At 32.2% G+C, this 21385-nt stretch overlaps 1 protein-coding gene across 34 annotated transcripts in view; it reads right to left on the bottom strand.

Moving 5' to 3' along the window:
* RBFOX1 (RNA binding fox-1 homolog 1) overlaps positions 1-21385 on the bottom strand; it is a 2692248-nt gene that overhangs the window by 35247 nt on the left and 2635616 nt on the right. For 22 of the 34 annotated variants that reach the window (XM_074280462.1, XM_074280466.1, XM_074280460.1 and 19 more), the window contains 2 exons: positions 5271-5313; positions 661-725 (listed from right to left, as the gene is read on the bottom strand). In XM_074280462.1, the coding sequence (XP_074136563.1) occupies positions 661-725; positions 5271-5313 (108 nt within the window). Of the gene's footprint in view, positions 1-660; positions 726-5270; positions 5314-15871; positions 15912-21385 lie in introns of all 34 variants that reach the window. The other 12 variants (XM_074280471.1, XM_074280467.1, XM_074280481.1 and 9 more) reach the window with 1 other exon arrangement.

Here is a 21385-nt window from a genome sequence, read left to right as displayed (position 1 = left end):
TTACATTTGCTCTCTCTTAACACTTCACATCATTCCCTTCCCCTGCTCCAAATTGAGAGCTAAGTCCTCTTGTATGACTCCAAATTTAAAATATATAGTGAAGGAAATCTTTGTCCTGATGCAAAAGGGGAAGGAGTGGAAAGTAGATCACTCCCTAAATCACTGCCTTCCACTTTCTGCCTCAGAGTTAGTTGAGTAACTATGACTATCAAGTCTTATTATGTGATCTTTGACAAGACACAACTATTCCAGGCCTAAGTTTCCTCATCTGGAAAATACGAAGCTCAGATAAAATGATCTTGAAGGTACTTTCCAATTCTGAGTCCATGAATCCATAAAATAATGTAGGTGATGGGTTCTAAGGTAATGTGTGTATGTTTCTGTGATATGTCCTTGTGTGTTTGTGTATGGAGAGATCTGGAGAGTATGTTAAGGGGCACAGATCATCTCTGTCTCATGAGTTATGACAGAGACCTAGGATTTATCTGGCTAAAGCATTCATACTTCTCTTTTATAGCTCTATAATAACCAGTATCCATACAACTGAACTTTCTGTGTTTTCTCTATTACTCATGCAGTTTTGCCAAAATCAAGGCATAATGTTTTTCCCATCAACTTCATAAATGTACAAGTCCTTATAAATAATAACAGAGGACTTACCTGTCACTGTAGGCAGCCGCAGTGGCGGTGGCTGGTTGGGCATACCGGTAGGCAGCATAACCACCCTAAAAAAACAACAAGTTTGACTTCAGGAATATGGAACCATCAAAAGCATTATTAGCTGACAGACACTGAAGCAATGCTCGAAGGACTAGTACATAAAAACTATCACTCAAACTACATGGTTAATTTAAACTAAATACAAAGAAAGGTATAAGTAATAATCACACTGGACAGTTAAAAAGTTTAGTATCAACCCCATCTGCATGTCAAGGTTTAAGCTTTAAATCTAACTGAATATTCTTTGTAAACAAATTTTCTACTGAACTTTCTTTTTGTATGCATTTTGTAAAAATATTAATTATCTTTACATGTGAATACTAATAATGTTTAGTCAACATTTCTCAACATTTAGTAGGGAAAGATTTTTTTTGAAATTAATATTTTCAGCCAATGATATACACCATAACATATCACTATGATTCAGCCAGTGTATTTGTTTTACATTGGAAAAGTGATAAAGTCTTCTAATTTGTAAATAAAATCATTATTGTGAAGGAATGTGAAAATAATTAACATTCACTTGTATGTAACAGTAATTGCAGCTGTTCAATTAAGCAAAAAGGACAAGTGAATGTACGTGTTTGAAAGGAACTGTGTGCAATGATGCATTGATTTATCAAACTGTGAAAACAGCAGAGCTCCTTGCTCAATAGACCATGGTGATACATCAACCATTTCCAAATGATCTTAGTACAATTAACAAATGGGATCTAGTCTCCACTGATAACAAAGACCACTCAGATTCCAATAATAATTCATCATCCCATATTCTCTGGAAATTCGGGCTGTGTCCCATACCTAACAAATTCAACTCACTGCTGAGAGGACATATTTCTCTCTACCAATTAGCCATTGCCCATATCATGACACTTAGTTCAGAATGATTCTGATACTAAGTTAAATTAGCAGGTGTTTAATGGGAACTTCTTCTGGCTCTTCTTACTGTACCAAGTTGGGGGCAGCTTAAAGAAGTAAGAGATGAAGGGGGCAGGAAGATGGAAACTGTTCTCAGTAAAATCCTACCATTTCTTCAGGGTATGTTAATTCAACTTGGTTGGCAACCAAATTCTAAATGAGAGTGTAATAGTGATTGCTCTATACTGACACCATCTTTGAAGTCTCTCAGACATGAACCAAGACAATCTTCAAATTTTATGATAAATGGTTTCTTTTTTTCAAGCAACTTTCCCTTCTTTCTCTCACCCCAGGTTTTTATTTGGATCAATTTATATTTTTTGTCTGCCAAGTATTTAGCATATTATTTATTAACAATCTTCAAAGAATTCCTTTTTTTCTCAGAAATTATCTTTTCAAGTTATTTTTAACATCTCTAAAATTGTCTCTTTAAATTATTTTTGACAGGGTACTATTGGTACTTTGGGATAAATAAAGATATCTTCAGTGAAAAGAAATAAAAGAAAAGAAAAGAAAAGAAAGATTAAAAGAAAAGGTCCAAGAGACCATTGTGTGACTAAAACAATTTGCTTTACAATCAGGGATTAGTAAATGGAATAAAATTAAGTGATTAGTTTATTCTAGATATGATCCAAATATAAAACCAAATTACTTCTCACACTAGTAAAAAGCCACATTTTTTTAACCAAATCTCATGTTACAAGACAAGGATGCAGAAATTTAGAGTCTTTAAGCTGTCTACCTTATGTTGTTTCTCAGCTTTTATATTATACAATCAAGGACGACTAAGTTCATAAACAAATGTTTTGAAAATCAGGTTAGGACAAGAATCATCTGGTTGGTTCCTGAGAGGCATTAAAAATGAGATATATTTGAGGATGTGAACTTTTAAAATAAATTTTTTTGGTAAAATTCTTCCACCAGCATCCTCATGTCTCAGAAATCGTGATTCAGTGAGTATTCAGTAAGTATTTTTATGGTCCCACATCTCTCCAATAATATTTATTATGTATGTTTTCTTTCTAAGTTGGTAGAGATATGAGTCAATTACAGTGACAAAAATGGGAGTGGTAGAAACTAGTATATTGAAAATGCCTGAAAATAGTTCACATGGTCTCTGTTGGCTTATTCAGACTATATACAGCATCTGTGCCATTATATTTGTGGTCCTTTTGTCCAATGAATGTAGCCCTTTGGAAATTTTTAATGGACTCCATCTACTTTTATTTAATGGATATGATCAGACTAGAAGGAAACATTTCTGGCTCTCCATATTATGGAACAACACACTGAAGCTTTTGTTTCTTACAAGTCTATTCAAAGAATCTCTCATTCATGAGTCAAGGTAACAATTTATAAAAATCCTAAAGAGACTATATCTAATATAGCAGAAGTACATTTTGGTCTCCACAATATATCTGATAATTGAAACATAATAAAGGGGAGAAGGGAAACATTAAGTGGCTAGAAACCTTGATGCCTGCATTTTGAGAAAAATTTTTCTTTCAATTTTTTCTATGAAATTCCTATTAAGAGCATGACATATTTGTGCATTAACTCAGTGTACATGTGCACTTACTGTAAAATGATCAAAAAAATTACAAATTACTTTAATTTGCTTCTCTAACAGGTGACTCTAATCAGTTTTATTGCCTCATATTTTGTAGCTCACTGAGCATAACTAGAGCTCTTTCAAGTTCCATAGAATTGCCTAGCAAGGAGAGCTCCTAACTACTCAGTGGTCAGACTGTTTTCACATAGAATATGTTACTTAAAATAAATGATATCCTTTGACAATTGTGGAGAGGGTTTTTATTTATTTATTTTTGTTTGATTTTGCTTTTTGCTATTATTCCAATACAGGAAAACAATAGGACGTAGAATGCAGAGTTTAATTTTGCATTGTTGCTTATATTTATTTCTCAGATGCTGTTAGAGGAAATACAAAGTTCTATGTACATCTCAATTTAGCTCTTTTACAAATATTGAGTCAAATTCCTCCATTTCTCTTTGGAGTACCTAATTGCTATAGGAAGAACAGTAGGAACCTATTTGGAAAGTTAATTCCATAATACTCTAAAGTTGTATCAAACTCAAAAAAAAACTTGGCTTCCTATGGTCATATATTGACTTAGAAAATCACAAGTTAACATTTCAATGATGTATTATAATTTTATTTGTTTTGTCAAATCTTTCCCAATTACATTTTTATCTGGGTTATTTGGGATAAGACAAAGAAAATCTAAGTCCATTCTATAGGTGGCCATCATGTCCTAAAAACTACAATGGGTTCACTGGAAACATTCTGTATTAAAAATTCAGTTGGGCTTCATTTTTGTACATTAGGGGCCTTAGCGATAATGTGCTCCTTTGTATGGCTCAAATAGCTATAAATCAAGTTATATTCTAAATGTGCTGGGGAGATCTTACTATTTAAAAGTACTCTTAAGTGAATATTTTTATGAAGTGAAATATAGCTCTGCTAAAATATCTGTTTAATAATTTGAGGTTTTCACATTCTGGGTTTTCTTAAGCTAGATAGGCAAGAGATGCAGAAAGGGAAGGAGAAGAAAGGTACAGTTGCTGAAACCATATAACCATTTAAAAATATGACATGTTTCTGCATGCCTTGGTCCAAGTTTTTTAAATTAGTATTTTCCCTAGAACTTTAGAAATTCCTATAGTGAAGGATGAATTTATTTATTTAAGAATTTTTAACCTGAGCTATCATCAATTTTTAGTGAAAGTGGTCAGTAGGGCACAAGGAAACTAATTTGAGTTGTTATTACACAGACCATTAGAAATTTCTACTTTCACTTTCTTTACTCCCAATTTTTTTCTGGTTTCACTGAATTTCAAGATGACAATGGCCAAAAACTTTGCATTCTCAAACACTAATAGTTTCACTGCCTCATTTGCCTTGGTAAGACTAATAAATTCACCAACTCAGGAAATTTTTTCAATATGATAAAAAATGTAGGGAAAATTGGAGCAATGGATAGGCCCCAGATTAGAATGATACAGATAGTGTTTGGCTTTACTGAATTAAAGTAAAAGAAAGTTATCCTGACACTGAGGCTCAGTTTAGGTAATTGGCTTAACTATTTGGGTTGAATTCAGATAACTGGCAAATACCCAATTAAGCATAACAACCAAATTTGTCTTTTGGATTGTTGAGTTGCCTCAGTGAGATTACCAAGTTAACCCTGGTTTTAGCACTGCGCAAATATGGCAAACATGGCTTTAAGCTAAACCCTTCTAGGCTAAAAACAATTGATATGATCTTCTCTTTTAATGATCCATTCTCATTGGTGTGTAGGCTACTAATAGATTATCTACCCCATGTTGATTAGTATCAGTTGTGAAGCCAGGTGAAGTGATTGTAGTGTCTGGTCTATGGTTTGAGTCATTATATCTATGGTCTAAGTATTAGAAGATAAATGTAAATTTTTAGATATTCATTTAGGTTCTATAATTAATAAAAATCAAAAATGGAAAATGTAGTTGCCTAGATCCTTCCTCCTTTGCCTGTATGAAAAAAGGCCCCCACCCCATAGTTTGCTTGTTAGTAGGATTTCACAGCAAATCCACAGTCAAAGTGATGAGTTTTTCCATCAGTTGGGACTTCATACCTGCAGTAATTTATTGCCATACACAGGCTCTTGATACACTACTCTATAAGGAAACAGAAATGTAATGTTTTCAATGCAAAAACTGAAATAAATAAAAACGCTTAAGTCAGACAAAATCCCAGAGCAATTCATTTACAAGTTTGCTTCTACTAATAGATAGCTCAACCTACATATATCTATACATACATAGCAGATAAATGTGATCACACCAAATTCCAAGACACAAAAAATTTTCCTGAATCTTAGTTGTGATTTTATGTGAATTCCAAATTCATAAGAAGGAAAAATAATGCAAAACACATAAAATGGAATGGCTGTATACAGTATGGATATGCTTTTTAAGAAAAGAAATGGTAATTTCATGGCTTCTGATTCCTCAATACATATTTAAACAGGTCATAATAACTATTCATTTGTAAGAATCATATTCATGTCTTTAGTTATATATATAAGAACCTCTGAGAATTTTAGATTGTAGGCTAATTATTGTGAATAAAGTAATACAATTTTGGTGAGGTCCAAATTTGTGTATATAATGCCCTGAAGTAGTGGCATGTATTCAAATTCTCACTATACAAAGCTGTAATTATGTAAAATATAGTTGTTTGTTCTAGCTGAATAGAAATATGAAGTTCAAATTTGAATACTACTACCATTTAAAGGAATTCATTTTAACACATTGAGATCTCACTGTAATAGTACTAGTACAATCATATTCGAATATATTTTCACAAATTGAAATTGTTAAAAGACCAAAAATGTTTTGCTCATTTGATTCAACCTGAAAACTAAAAAAACATAATGAAATAAAGAAGTTACTATCCCACCTTGTTATTCTGAATTCTTTTTCATAAAGGACATTAAATGGTATCCTTTTACAGTAAAGGAGAACACACTTGCAGTAGGTGTTTTGTTGAGACATCTTTCACATACTTACTAGCTTCCCTTTTTGGTTTCTATGAATAGTTGTACAGAATGGGGGGTGGGGTTGAGGGGAAACCTTTTGGACAGAAAAATATGTGGATTTTTTTTCATATAGCAGGAGACATTTCACTTCAAATCCGCAAAGATCTAATACAAATACCTAATTGTAAGCACCTTACTTAGCCTTGTCTTTAAAAAATATTCTTTTGTGATTTGGGTTTCTCTCAAATTAATTTTGTTAAGTGAACAACTCTCTTGCTTATATTGAAATCAATGAATTAGTGAGCTTTGCATTTAAGAGGTATTTATTGATCCTCTTATATTTTTCCCTTTCCCAAAAATTAAAGAATATTCTGCCTTGTTTTATTCCTTAAATGTTTCAGGTACAAATACTATGGGTCTCTACAAAACACATCTTTTGTGTAATATTCTTGAGAATAATCGCACATTATATATTTATATTATCCTCCTCAAGCCAAGTATCTAATACAGTATTTTGTGCAAAACAAATGCTCAGACAATACATTGAATATAATAGAATAGATTTATGGTAAGGTTTAAGGTCAAGAAATTACAGAGTCATCCTTGTCTCTTCCCTGTGTTCCTTGACATAGGTCAATCAGGTCCCTAGCACTCCTTAGTTTTCAGATCAAAGGATAAAAGGCATTAAATCAATTTTTTAAAATGGCAATGTTATCAACCTGAAGCTTTGATGTGATCTTAAGACATTATGTATTTCAAACTTCCTTTCTTTACAAATGAGGAAACTTGGTAAAGATTGGTAAAGTGATTTCCCTAGATAATATAATTAGTAAGAAGAACAGTCAGAATTTGAACCAGATGTTTTGACACCAAACCCAACATTCATTTCACTATATCACATCAACCTGAAGTTCTGAGTGTTAATATGATTTTACATATTTTTATTATTAATCTATTGCATTTTCTTTACATGCTATAGTTAATAGTGTTCTAGAACCTCAGTACAGCACTATTTGCTATTTGGTGGTGTTAATGAGTTGTTTCAATGGTATCCAACTCTTTGGGATACCATTTGTGATTTTCTTAGCAAAAACACTGGAGTGGTTTGCCATTTCCTTCTTCCGTTCATTGTGCAGAGGAAGAAACTGAGGCAGATAGGTGACTTGCTCAGGCTCACAAAGCTAGTAAGCAACTAAGCCTGGATTTGAACTAAGATCTTCCTGACTCCATGCACAGTGTTTCTAAATATTGTACCACCCCAAGCTGCCTTATAATGTAGCACTTCTGATAAATTGAATATATGTGTATATATATATATATATATATATATATATATATATATAGAGAGAGAGAGAGAGAGAGAGAGAGAGAGAGAGAGAGAGAGAGAGAGAGAGAGAGAGAGAGAGAAGAGAGAGGATTTAATTGCTAAAGAACCAAACAGAAATCTATTATGATGTATAAGAGGAACTATAATATGGGCTCCTAAGAAAAATGTGGGCATGAAGCTTCCCCTTGGGTCATCCACAACTTATCAGATCTAGTAATTCAGTGCTTGCTTTCAGAAGTCATGCTGTTTCAAGGTTCAAGCAACAAAGAAATTCATATTAAGGTCAAAAACCAGTTTTCTCTCTACTTATACCCACTTCATCCATCCAACAGCAAATTGTAATGCCCTCTGATTTCTAAAGAAAACTGAATAAGTCTCACAGTGACACCTTCATGATTGCAGCAAACTGTTACTTTTACATAGATCATTATTTTGCCCAATGCTTCTCTCTTCCTTTGTCTTTCTTTCTCCTCCTTTGTTTCTCCTTATCCTAGCTTTGTTTTATTGCTATCACTAATAATGTATGCTCCAAATGAACAACCTTCTTAACAAAGAAATTCCACTAGAATGTTTAATACTAGATCTTTCTCAACTCTACTTTCTTTCACTTTTTAAGCAGTAAACTATTATGAACACTAAGGAAATATTTTTTTTTCTTTTTCCCTTTAAAATTCATTTATCCCATCTCTCTCCAATATGATACAGGCAAATCAACTAGAATTCTGACTTACTATCCTAATACTTGACAATCCTATGGTTTTCTATATGTGCCAGTTTTGCTAAATATGTGACTATATATCTCAAAGAGACTTTATTCCTATGCATATAGCCATTTCTGCTTATGGACAGATTCTTTTTTTTTCCTTCCTGGTCTGTAAAGAATCAGTAAGTCCAAAGATAAAAGTGAGTTGGAGTTAGAGAGAAAAACATTCTTTTAGGGTATTTTGAAATAGCTATCTATTGTTAAAAATTAATTGACTTAGAATAAAGATTTATACCAACATATCCTTGCACATATTATGTCAAATAATCCCCCATAAATATGATAGCTTCAAATGGTTAAGTTAATTTGCACAGGAGGGGAAAGAGGAGGGAAACAACTCAAAACTGAAACAAACCTTAAAAAACCCCAACAACCTTATAGAGATTTGCCCTTAAAAACTGTATAATTTATACCCTAACATAAACCACCAAAGTTGTTCATTACTGGGCTAGCTGAAGGTATAAGTCACTGTGCAGGAAATTTCATAGAGAAGGCTGCAGAAGAGCTAAGTGAACAAAGTTCTAGTTTTGGGAGGAAGACCTGGATTCAAGTCTATCTATAATAGTTATTAGCTATCTTATTTATGAACAAGTCATTTGACTTTTTGGAATCTAAATCTCCCTATCTTTAAAATAGGAACAATAATACTTGTGGTATTTGTCTCATGAAGTTGTGGTACAACTCAAATAATCAAGGTAAAGGGTTTTTCAAATCCTAAAGTACTACATTAATGTTAATTATTATAAAGGGAAATATCTAAAAAGTGTAATTAAAAAGTCTGAGCTAAGGTAACTTTTTGTTTTTGTTTTTGAAATTTATTTATTTTAATACACATTACTTTATGAATCATACTGGGAGAAAAAAATCAGAGCAAAAGGGAAACCATGGGAGAGATTTAAAAGAAAAAAAAACAGAAAAAAAGTGAATATAGAAAATGTTGATTTACAGTCAGTCTCTTTAGCTTCTTTTCTGGATGCAGATGGCACTTTCTGTCCAAAATTTATTGAGACTGCTTTGGATCAATGAACTGAGAAGAACCAAGTCTGTCATATTTCATCATTGCACATTATTTCTGTTATCATATACAATGTATTTCTGGTTCTGTTTATTTTACTCAGCATCAGTTTGTATAAATATTTCCAGGGCTTTCTAACAGCGGCTTGTTTATCATTTTTATAGAACAATAATATTCCATTATCTTCACATACCCCACCTTATTTAGTCATTCCCCAATTGATGAGCACCTACTCATTTTCCCAAGTCTTTGTTACCAAAAAAAGAGCAGCTACAAACAGTTTTGCACATGTGGGTCTTTTTCCCTCCTTTAAGATTTCTTTGGGTGAGCTGAGATTACGCTTATACACTATTCATCAAAATATCTCCAAATTTGAATAAGGCAATAATAATAATGAAAACTTTGACTCATTTCTAACAGGACAGAATCTTAAGAGTAGGGAGACACTGGAGAGGCAAGTATACCTTTTATAATTTTACAGCTTCAAAGCCTATCAAGGGAATCCATTACTTTCAGAGACAGCCCTTTCTATTGTTGGATAATCTTAATTTATAGAATTATAAGATTTAGGAAGGAACTAAATGATCATCCATTTTTCTGTCATGGAAATTCACTTTATGATGAAGAAATTGAGGTCCAATAGTTTCTCTAATAACTATCTGAAGTACTGAATAGTGTGTTGGACAGAAAGAAACTAAAGAATTGATTCCTGAGGCAGGTAGAGAAATCACTTTAACCCCATGGTCCTACCCACTGGGGAGGTCATCCAGTTGGAAACCAAGTTATGTCAAACCCCTGAGACCCATCCTCTCTAGGGGTTTCTAGCAGTCTCACCTTGCCATGCCCTGTCGGAAATCCTAGTCATGTCTCTGAGCTTAATTTTTTCCTATAAAATCTTCTTATGGGACATTCTATGGCTTGCTGCCTTCCTTTGGGCCAGTCTGCCAGAGCACTCTGTTCTCATGGTATCTTTTCCCTTCCCCTTCCACTATGTCATGTGGTATATCCCCTAACTCCATTATGCTTCCCAAACTCACTTCTCCTCCTTATAGCTAACTAACTCATTTAAGGTGCTAAGTCCCTTTCAGGATTTAGCCTGCCAGCTAAGGACTTGCTCCCACCTCATGAGGTGCTCCTTTTCTTACTGGATAATTGTGAATTCCACTAAGGAACTTATCTTTCATATGCTCTCCCAACTCTTATTTCATGTTTACCATTCTTAGTGTCTATCATATCCCTAAATAAAATCTACCTTTTGCCAAAGAGAATGGTCATTGTGAATTCCTAGAATGACCAAATCTAATTCTAGGACCTACCATCATCTGGTATCTATGTCATCCAGACACATCAGTTCCAAGTTCTTCCTTTTACTGACTAGAAATCAGACTCTCTAAGCACCACATTTTTAACCTAGTTTTTCACTTGAAGTCAGACAAATCTATCATCTCAATGCTAGAAACTTGGTAGCCTTAGTCCACTACAACATTAAAAAGAAAAAAAAAAACTATTTTTGCTAAAAAAAAAAGTTAGTAAGTTACTTAGCAGAATTGAATTTTGAAACATAACTACTCTGAGAATTTTCCTCAAATAATATTATTCCCTTTTTGAGGGAAAGGTTGCAGGAATCAAGGAGATGGCAGTTTAGGATTTTCCCTCATTTTCCTATGCCTAGAAATTTGACCTTTTAAAATGATTTACTTCTATCACAGTGATGTGACAATTATGGACTTGGCTTTGGCTTCTTTTTGAAAAGTTCTTTCCTATTCCATTTTTCTTTTTCTCAACCCAAAATGGCAAGAATCAAAATGAATTATGAAAGTTCAGCATTCACATGGAAAAATAAAATGTTTAGTTAATTGTTCTATTATAAGTGCATCAGGCATAAAATTTGTGCATCAGGCACACATTCATAAATAAATCCTTTGTCTTATGTACTGTTAAGTATATAACTTCTTTCTTTGGCAAATGACTTTTGTCCTTTTCTCAGTTCTTTGATCTTATTTTTATTTGTTCTTTTGTTGACCCAATTTTCTCAGTATTCTCCCCTCTCTAACAGTTTTGCTATCTAGTGCTTCTAGCTATTTATATAGTTTTTCCTCAAAGAATTTACAGTTTTTGACTATTCTTGATGGTGCTAATTTTTTTCAGAATCTTTTTTTTTCCTTCACAAAGCTTCAGTTTACAATATTTTAAATGTTTAATAAGTTGGCTTTAGTTATTCAGTGACTAGCCAAGAGCTCATCCATTCAAGTTGGTGCAGAGCAGGAACAAAATGAATTCTAAACCATCTGTTGATTTACCCTCTGCTAATTTTTATACTCTTAGACCTCATTAAGATACTCATTTCACACTAAGATTCATTCTTCATTATTAAAAAATGGATTCTTTAGTATGAATTTCTTTAGTTAAAAATAGATCCTTTTTTCTGGAATATATTTGTCTAGCATTACAAGTTATTTTCTGATTAAGTATGTCAACGTCAAGTAGATCTTTTAATACAACTAATCTAAAAATGGAATATATGGATAGATTGGCTGGGCACAGGGTGGGGTGAGGTTGGTTGAGGACTAGAGGTTGAGATAAAGATAGCTTGGAGGGGAATCCTCATTACATTCATCTTTACTTCAATATAATTGGTATTTTGGAATTTGGATATTGGTATTGGTATTTGGAAATGCATTCAATGCATTTAATTTATGCATTATTCTCAAGTTATAATATATCAAAGTAATGGAATATTATTATTCATTAAGAATGAGCAGGCTCAAAAGGAGCAGGCTGATTTCATAAAAGCCTGAAAAGACTTATATGAATTGATGATGAATAAGCAGGACCAAGAGAACATTGTACACAGTAACAACAAGAGTATGGGATTATCAACTGGGATAGACTTGGCTCTTTTCAACAATGCAGTGATTCAAGGCAATTTCAATCAACTTGAAATGGAAAATGCCAACCACATCCAGAGAGAGAACTATGGACACTGAATGTGGATCAAAGCATTGTATTTTCACATTTTTGTTTTTCTTTTTCATAAGTTTTTCCCCTTTTGGATTGATTTTTCTTGCACAATATGATAAATATAGAAATGTTTTTTAAAATTGCACATATTTAATCTATATCAGCTTGTTTGCTATCTAGGGGAGGGGTGATGTAAGAGAGGGAGGAGAAAAATTTGGAACAGAAAGTCTTATAAAAATGAATTTTGATAACTATCTTTGCTAATATTTGGAAAATATTATTTTAAAAAGATAATATTATCTTAGAATCATCCTCCTTTTTATAAACAGACAATTTTCAGATGAAGAAATTAACATCATTTCTAATTATATGAAAACATGCTCTATATTACTATTGATTAGAGAAATACAAATTAAGACAACTCTGAGGTATCACTTCACACCTCTCAGACTAGCCAAGATGACAGGAAAAGATGATGTTAAATGTTGGAGGGGATGTGGAAACCTGGGATACTAATGCTTTGTTTGTGGAGTTGTGAACTGATCCAACCATTCTGGAGAGTAATTTGGAACTGTGCACAATGGGTTATTACTGAGCTTATCCTTTGATCTAACAGGTCAATTCCAGAGAGATCATAAAAAAGGGAAAATGACCTACATGTGCAAAAATGTTTGTAGCAGACTTTTTATAGAGACAAGGCACTAGAAATTTAATAAATACCCATCAGTAGAGGAGTGACTGAATAAGTTATGGTAAATGAATGTAATGGGATATTATTGTTTGATAAGAAGTGACAATCAGGCTAATTTCAGAAAAGTCTGGAAAGACTTACATGAATTGATACTAAGTGAAGTGTAGAACCAACAGAACATTGTACATAGCAACAATAAGATTATGTGATGATCAACTCTGATGGATATGACTCTTTTCAATAATGAGATGGTTCAAGTTAATTACAGTAGACTTGTGATGTAAAAAGCCATCCGTATTCAGAGAAAGAACTATGGAGACTGAATTTGGATTAAAACATAGTATTTTCACCTTTTGTTGTTGTTTGTTCACTTTTTTCTTTCTGGTGTTTTTTTTTCCTTTTGATCTGATTTTTCTCATACAGCATGATGAATATGGAAATATGTTTAGAAAATTTAACCTATATTAGTTGTTTCCTACCTCAGGAGGGGAAAAGAGGAAAGGGAGGGAGAAAAATCTGGAAAGTAAGATTTTGCAAAGATGAATGTTGAAAACTATCTTTGCGTGTATTTGGAAAAATAAAAAGCTATTATAAAAAAGAAACAAAAGAAAAGATGTTAATAAAGATTAAACTTTATCAAAAAAATCCCTCTTCTTAAGGAGTCCATAGGCTTTATATATTTGCCAAAGGACTCCATTATATTAATAAAGTTAAGAAAGTATGATTTAGATGAAATAACAACAAATGTATTTAAGACTTCATTAAAGCAGAGAAAACACTTGTCTTAGAGGATCAAATCTTTGCATTTTGGAGCTAAAGAATTAATTAATCATAATTATTTATAACATAATATGATTATATTATAATGTTAATAGATAATAAATATATGATTCTATTATAATATAAAATTATAACTTAATTAATTCAGCATATTCATTTTACAAATGATGAAACTGAGGCCAATGGCAAAATTATTAGAAGCAGAAATAGGGAAGGTTTCAAATTCCCTGACTCTCAGTTCAATTTTTCTTCAAAGATTTTAGCACAGAAAAGAATAATTCCGACTCAATTCTTTTTTTCAAATCAACAAAGAAGCTATTCTCAGCCCCTAAAGAGAAATAGGATGAATCCAGATATCAATATGCATATTTTCCAAGATATATACTAACTGATTTTTACAAGGTCTTATCGTAAAAAAAATAATTCCCCCATATGGTTTTCTAGACTTTTCAAACAATATGAATATCCCATATTCTTATGGGAAGGAACATTGAAAGATGTGACCAAGGACTTTTTCATTGATGTTTCATTCTTCCTTTTAGGAAGGTTTTCTCGAGACTAAAATCTCACCCCTAAATTTTAATTGTAGTCCACTAGTTATAACAAGAGGTGAATTGATTCTAAGGAAAGTAAGTTTCTATGTTTAATAAAAATGGAATTTTCCTTTAAAAGTCTAGAATCATAGAATGCTAAACCTGGAATAGACATTTGAGATCATCAAATGCAACCCTCTCTTTAATTCAGTGAGGATGATTGAGACTCAGGTAAGTGTAGATGATGTGAAACAAGAACTTGAATAAGTAGCTTAAATTCATCCCTCCTCTTTCCATTGTCACAGGCATAGTTAGGGTTTGTTTGCATATCTAAAAAACATAGTCTATTTCTTTCTGTCTTACTCCATTCCTTGTCATGTAGCTAAGAGTTTGTTTGTTCTTGAGTTTGTTCTTGATTAGCCCCTCTCTAATTCCTCCCTTACTCTCTATACCTTGCTTTTCCTGCCTTTCCCCTTTTCCCTCCAACTTTAAAGGTTGGCTTCACTCAGAACACATTGCTTAATTATATATGATTCAACCTTCCTTAATCATTTTGATTTAGCCCATCAGCTATTTCACATAATAAATGGAATCTTTTGTGGCTGTAATAAATGTCTATCTTGTTAGTTCTTTACAAGTGAACCACGCTCTCAAAATTACTTCTCAAAATTACTTCACAATGACTTGCCCAAGATCACAAATGCAGTTAAAATACTAATATGATCTGGAGTTTGGTAAAGAAAAAGCAGTTATGTTGACCTGGTGAACTGTTTTTATAGTTCAAAAATTATGGGTACCTTAAAAGGGAGAGAATCAATGAGGGTGGAATGATTTCATTATTCATATGAAGTTCTAAAAACTTCCATATTATAATAAATATTTTAGAATGTTACTTAGGATTAAGTAAAAAGTACAGTGTTCTTACTTTCTTCCATTAAAATATCCTTTCTCAGAACTGTTTCCTTGTATCTAGTTTATTATTATAAATTATGAAGTATATATAGAGAAAATAGAAATTGAAATTTAAGATTTGAAATATGTTTTATAATAAGAATTTAACATAATTTCCTACTAGTCTCCCTGTTAGATGACAGTAGTTGTTTTTTTTTTTATGTTGCTACAAATAACTAATTAAAGGTTTATTCTGACAATACAAGTGGAAACAGAGCCATGAAAATACCTTTTAATTGCACATGAGTAACCAAAATCACATGTGGCCCTAGTATTATTCTAATGGCATATAAGAAGCAAAACTAAACAACTTCGGAGAGCACTTTTTTTTAAATAGAGTGAGGAAAGAGGAGATGTTAATTTCTCAAAAGAATGTTTGCTTAAGTCATTCTGAAGATGACAGAAAAGTTCATTCAACTATAAGAAACAACAATAGCTATAATGAGCAGAGAGATTTTTCAACTTGAAAGATACCTCTTGAATTTTTCTGACAGGCCAGGAAAAAGAAATAGAAAAAACAAACAAACAAACAAACAAATAAACAAAAACAACAACAACAACAACAACAAAAATATATATATATACACACCCCAGAGTAAAGCTACATAGCAAACTTGTAAAAAGAATGACTCCTGGAATGTACAAGGACAGCATGCACATTAATGAATACTTACATAAATGTCTGCACCATAAAATCCATCCTGGTAAACAACACTGCAAGGATGCACACACAAAGAAAAACATCCATATTAGTGCATTTCCACATGCAAACACACCAATCCCTGAACTGGTGAGGTTATTCTTGTTAAAGAATGAAAAAGTTATAAAGGGGACAGTGTTCACATTGCTTAAGGAGGTTGGGCAGAATAGCAATAGCTCTAGCTGGGGAAAATCAAATTTGTGTTTTGTTTTAGCCAAGTAGCAAGGAATGGTGGTGTACTCTCTATTAAATTGCTGAATTTTTAAGAATGGAAATGTAGAAATGCATAAATTCTAAATTTAGAAGCTGTTGAGTTTTAACAAATGAAGCCTAGACAAACACTGCTTTTGAAAGTCAGTTTTGCATTTAGTCAAGTTTCAAATTTTCTACTTAATATATAAAATGTTAGCAAAAAGTACTCTGAAACTGTAGTTTATTTGGTTATATTCATGTAATGGGATATAGCTGAATGATTTTTCTTTTAAAATGCAGAATTCTTTTTTAAAAATATGAAACTAAAGTAGATCCTAGAATTTCCCTCTAGATATCATTTGCATTTTTTCTTATATGTACATGTCATTCATCCTAAACTATACAATGTAAATTTAAACCACTGCCTTCAAACTCTAAATCTCTCTCTGATTCATGAAAATTGACCCGCAGAGTCTTAGAACTATTTCAAATTATTACAGAACAAACCCAATCCATAAATTACCTTCCACAAAACTACCTTTACAGCATCACAATCTGTAGAAGAAAAGGATTAGAGAAAAAATAGCCACAATGTTTTCAAATATTCTTGTTCTAGTTCAAGCCAAGCATCCCAATATCTTGGAATCAAATGAAAATTATACAAGTTAGGAAACCTATTTGAGTCACTTTTTCTGTGGCTTTTTCAAATGATTCCTGATGCTGACAGAGTATGTATATGTTAAATTTATTAAAAGAGAAAGTATTTAACCAGAACATCAGCACTTGTTCATTAAAATACCTTTCTGGATTTCACCATCAAAGCTGGTTTTACCTCCAAACCACTAGTTTGTTAAAGATAAACATTTTATAAAATATTTGAATGCCTCTGTATATGATTTGGTCTAGAATTTGAAATGTGTGTACAAAGAAGACTATTCAAAGGTGATAGACTAAATATTGAAGTAACTGCATTAACAATGTAGAAGTTATCAATGTTTACTTAGCAGGTGACTACATATGGCTTTCTATTTTTTGTTTCTATTTTTATTTTCTAAGAATAATATTCAGGATCCTATATGAGAAGCACCTTAAATTCCTAATTCAACATACTGAAATAGAAAATGTTACGAACTATAGTCTTGATTCTCTTTAAGTAGTTCAAATGAACATAGTTCTTGTCATTCTTGAAACAAGCTCAGAATTCTAAGGGGCCTCAAAATTGACATGGTGCAAGAGAACAAATCATAAAGAGGTCTTTGAAACTCAAAAATAAAGTCAGATTTCAAAACCTCAAGTATTTCTGTTTTAATTTGCCTTATTCTACTTCCTGTTAGGGAATATTTGGGGATGTACTGGTGGTGGGGAAGAAGACAGAAAAAAATATTATGAAAACATTTCATTCTTGATAATTGTGATCGATGATAATCACAGGTTTGATAAGGATTGCATTGGGAGGTTATACTAAATTACTCCTAAATCATCTCTAAGAATGTACTTGGTGTTCTAGCCCAGCTGGTCTACATGTTATTTTTTTTAATTTTCCATTTTTTTTTCTCCTGCCTCCATGACTGCGCACAGATTTTTCTCTCTGCTTGGAATATTTTCTCATTTAATTTCCCTGTCTTAGAATCTTTACCTTTACAACTCAACTTAAGAATCATCTTCCCAGGGAAGTCTTTCTAATTCCCCTAGTTGCTAGTATTCTGTCACTCTAAAAAATATTGTATTTATTTCTTTGTTAAATATTGTATTTCTTCAGGAGAATACAAGTTTTTAGAGGGAAAGTGTGTTTTTGTTTTTATTGTCTTTGAATCCCCAACACTTTTTTATAAAAAAAAAGGCACTTATTATGTGCTGTTGTAATTGGGTTCCATAGATTGTATATGAAAGAAACTGAAGTATTCTCAGCAGAATCAGAGATAAGGTAGAAGATCTAGGTATAATCCCAGCTATGCTACATAGTAGTCATTTGACTTTAGGCATACCTTCACCTCTTTAAGTCTCAGATTGCAAACTTATTGAGAGTCCTAGAGCCAATGTTCTTTCCAGTATATCATCATATTGATCATGCCATAAATATAACTGATACTGAGAACTGTTTCCATTTCTTTTAACTCATATGCTGTATTTATAAGAAGTAAAGATGAAGATATGATATTATGTAAGCTAAAAAGCCCACTGTTGATGAAAGAGGATGGGAATTAGTAATTTTTTTAAGCAAAACATTTTTAGTAAGTTTACATTGTGTTTCTATATTTATCAAAAGTATGGGCTCAACTGTCTTGCTTTGTCCATTTCTAAATATGGCATTATTTGTATACAGATAAGATCGCAGTTACATTTCTTTTGTACTTTAAAGTTTTTCAGTGTGCTCATATAATTAATTTTATTTATTTTCTAATAATGTTATAAAGAGCTAGGACAGATAGTATTATCTACAATTAATTGATAAGGAAATTAACGGGGCCAACAAATTAGGTGACTTGGATAAGTACACATAACTATTTAGGGGGAAGAGCAAGGCTTAAAATCCATATCTCTTTCTAATAATCCAAGAATTGACCCCCTTATGTATTAATGGATTAGAATTCCAATAATTACTCTTAAACTAGACCTCAAACTTGGTTTTAGATAAGGAGTATCCAACTTTCAATTTGGAAGATGACATTGTAGAAGAAAAATAATGCTGATTCATAGAAAACAAATCCCAGCTCATGCATTAAATCAACATTTGTTTGTTATAATTATCAGCCAAAAGACATTAGGTCCATATATATAATTTAATATTTGACTCTCCCCCAGTGCTTATAAACACTCTGCATCAAAGAGGTATTTAATAGACATTTCTTGTATTGAATTGAATGAGATAGCTGACATCAGATAGTGTTATCTCACAACATTTTTTGATTTTCATGTAGGATTATTTTAGCTGGATTATTTATTTATTCTTTATTATTAAAGAAATAAATTATTATTTAAGCATTTTTATTGGTTACCAAAAGGCAGAACTTATTTGTTAATATTTATATTTCATGTAACATGTCACAATCAATTTGTCCAATAGCTCTGCCTCTCTGTCTCTGTCTCTCCTTTTAATGCCATAAGAAACCCACCTCCTGGTAATTTACATTAATTAATAGTAAAGGAGGATCAATGAAATTGGATAAATATGCAGGTACTTTTAAATGAGGTCCAGAATAAATTATGAGAAAAGGAATTCCTGTAATACTTTTCACAGATGCATCCCTGTTAGACTATGCTTGTTGGGTGACATAGGCAAAGGTGATTGTAATGCTTGTCAATCCTGCCAAGATAGATTATGGTTTTACAGCATCATAATGCAAAGTCACATCTCATTATTTAAAGGAAAGTAATAATGATAATCAAACATTTAGGAAAAAAAATAAACTCAGAATTATTGCACCAAAGCAAAATCATTTTTACTTAAAATCTAAAATAATTATATAGGGCTATATCAAAACAATATACTCTTCATTAAATGTGGCTTCTAACATGCAGAAACAAAAATGTTTTTTAAGAATCACTGTTTAAAAGTACTCTTAACTTCCTTCTGTTTCTCTTAAGAATAGGAATTAAAGTATAATTATGATATTAAGCTCTTGTCCTATTAGATTTAGATGCCTCTTTCACCATTTAGAGAATCTCTCTACTGTAGAATTATGTCATTTCTAAAATTTTGGGTGAAATGCTATAATATTGGGGGGAAAGATATTAAAATGGTGGAAGGTAGTGGTATTTTATGTTAGGTACTTAAAATCAATGAACAATGAAAACTGGAGTTAACATGAAAAGGGGAAATGATGAAAGTCTGGTTGGTTTGGATGGAACACCTCAAGGATTTTCATTCTAGCATTTGGGCTATACTTTATAAGGCATCTAAAAGTATTATTAGTGGAATTCCATTAAGTTTCACTTTTCAAGTGTTTACCAATAAATCACTTTATCTTGGGTTTTTATGATCCTGAATATCATGAAGCACATTGACAATCTTTCTTAATTATCTTTAGGGTATTAATATGCTTATTATAAATATGAGGAAAGTGGGGCATATTGAGGCAAGGTGCATGACCAAAAATAATATAGAGAGGTAAAAATTATATAGAGAGAAAGCCAAATCCAGAATCCAGTATCTCCTGCTATCCAGTCCCTCTCATTGCCTATTAGAAAACATTGGCTGTCCTGATAAATTAATTAATCCCTCAGGGTACACATCAATTAGTTTAGTGTGGTCATATTCATGAAAAGCTTCTTCTTATACATGTTAAAATAGAACTTATAAATTTCCTTTGATTCAGGCTTTGTCATCAGAAAATATGAAGGTAAAACTAAGTGGATTTGTTGGCTCCACAAATGAATATTTTGAGAGTTCATGTGTCCAAAGGGTGGCATTCATTAGAGAGAAGATTTCTAGTAAAAGGAGACAAATTAAGGAAACCTTCAAGTTAGGCCGTCTGGAAGAGAGAGAGCTTTGCCACAAGTCCCTGATTCTGGAGAGAATTCATCAAAGGAAAACATCTTACCTGCAAAATCATAATCACCTGGGCCCCTTTTCATGTTCCTTTGTTTTTTCTGAGTACAAGTTAGATGTCGACTTCCTCCCCACCTTTTCCTACTCTAAATGAGCAAAATGGATGAGAACATGGACCCCTTCTTCATGTATCAATTCAACTTCTACTGTGAAACAAACTTGTTTTCTCAGACAAAATGGTCTCCTGAGACTTCATAATGATTTGGGGATATATCTATACAATTCCAAAGCACAGAGATGAAAAGGGGAAAAAAAATAACTAAAATTAGCATGTTTGTTCTATATGACACCCAATGATTCAGTGGTTGCAAATCTCCAGATATTTGGCATCATGAAAAACAAAATTTTCAGATGGTAATCTGAAGCTTTTTTTTTAACTTTTCATTCAGTTATCATATGGATACAAGCCAGAGTCCCAGTTTCCAAGTTTCTTTGAAAGCACAATGACTTTATTTTTGAGTTTCGCTTGGATCTCCTGAGAACTTTGCCTAATTCTTTACTATTAAATTTGAATTATAAGAAACCAATTCATCAGCAAAAGGAATAGGTGTACTACTATTAGAAAAATGATTAGGAATGACACTAGGATGCTAAATCCAAATAATTTCCTGAGTATTCATAAACACATTATTTTTGCAAGTTGAATATGGCTACATAGATCCCTAGTGAAAAAACCATTAATTAGTTATGCATGACTATCTCTAACAAAGACTACTTTTCTTATAAGTTAGCAAATTTAAATTTTAT

The sequence above is a fragment of the Sminthopsis crassicaudata genome, chromosome 1 (assembly GCF_048593235.1).
Source record: "Sminthopsis crassicaudata isolate SCR6 chromosome 1, ASM4859323v1, whole genome shotgun sequence".
Taxonomy (NCBI): Eukaryota; Metazoa; Chordata; class Mammalia; order Dasyuromorphia; family Dasyuridae; genus Sminthopsis; species Sminthopsis crassicaudata.
This window is presented reverse-complemented; position numbering and strand designations above follow the sequence as displayed.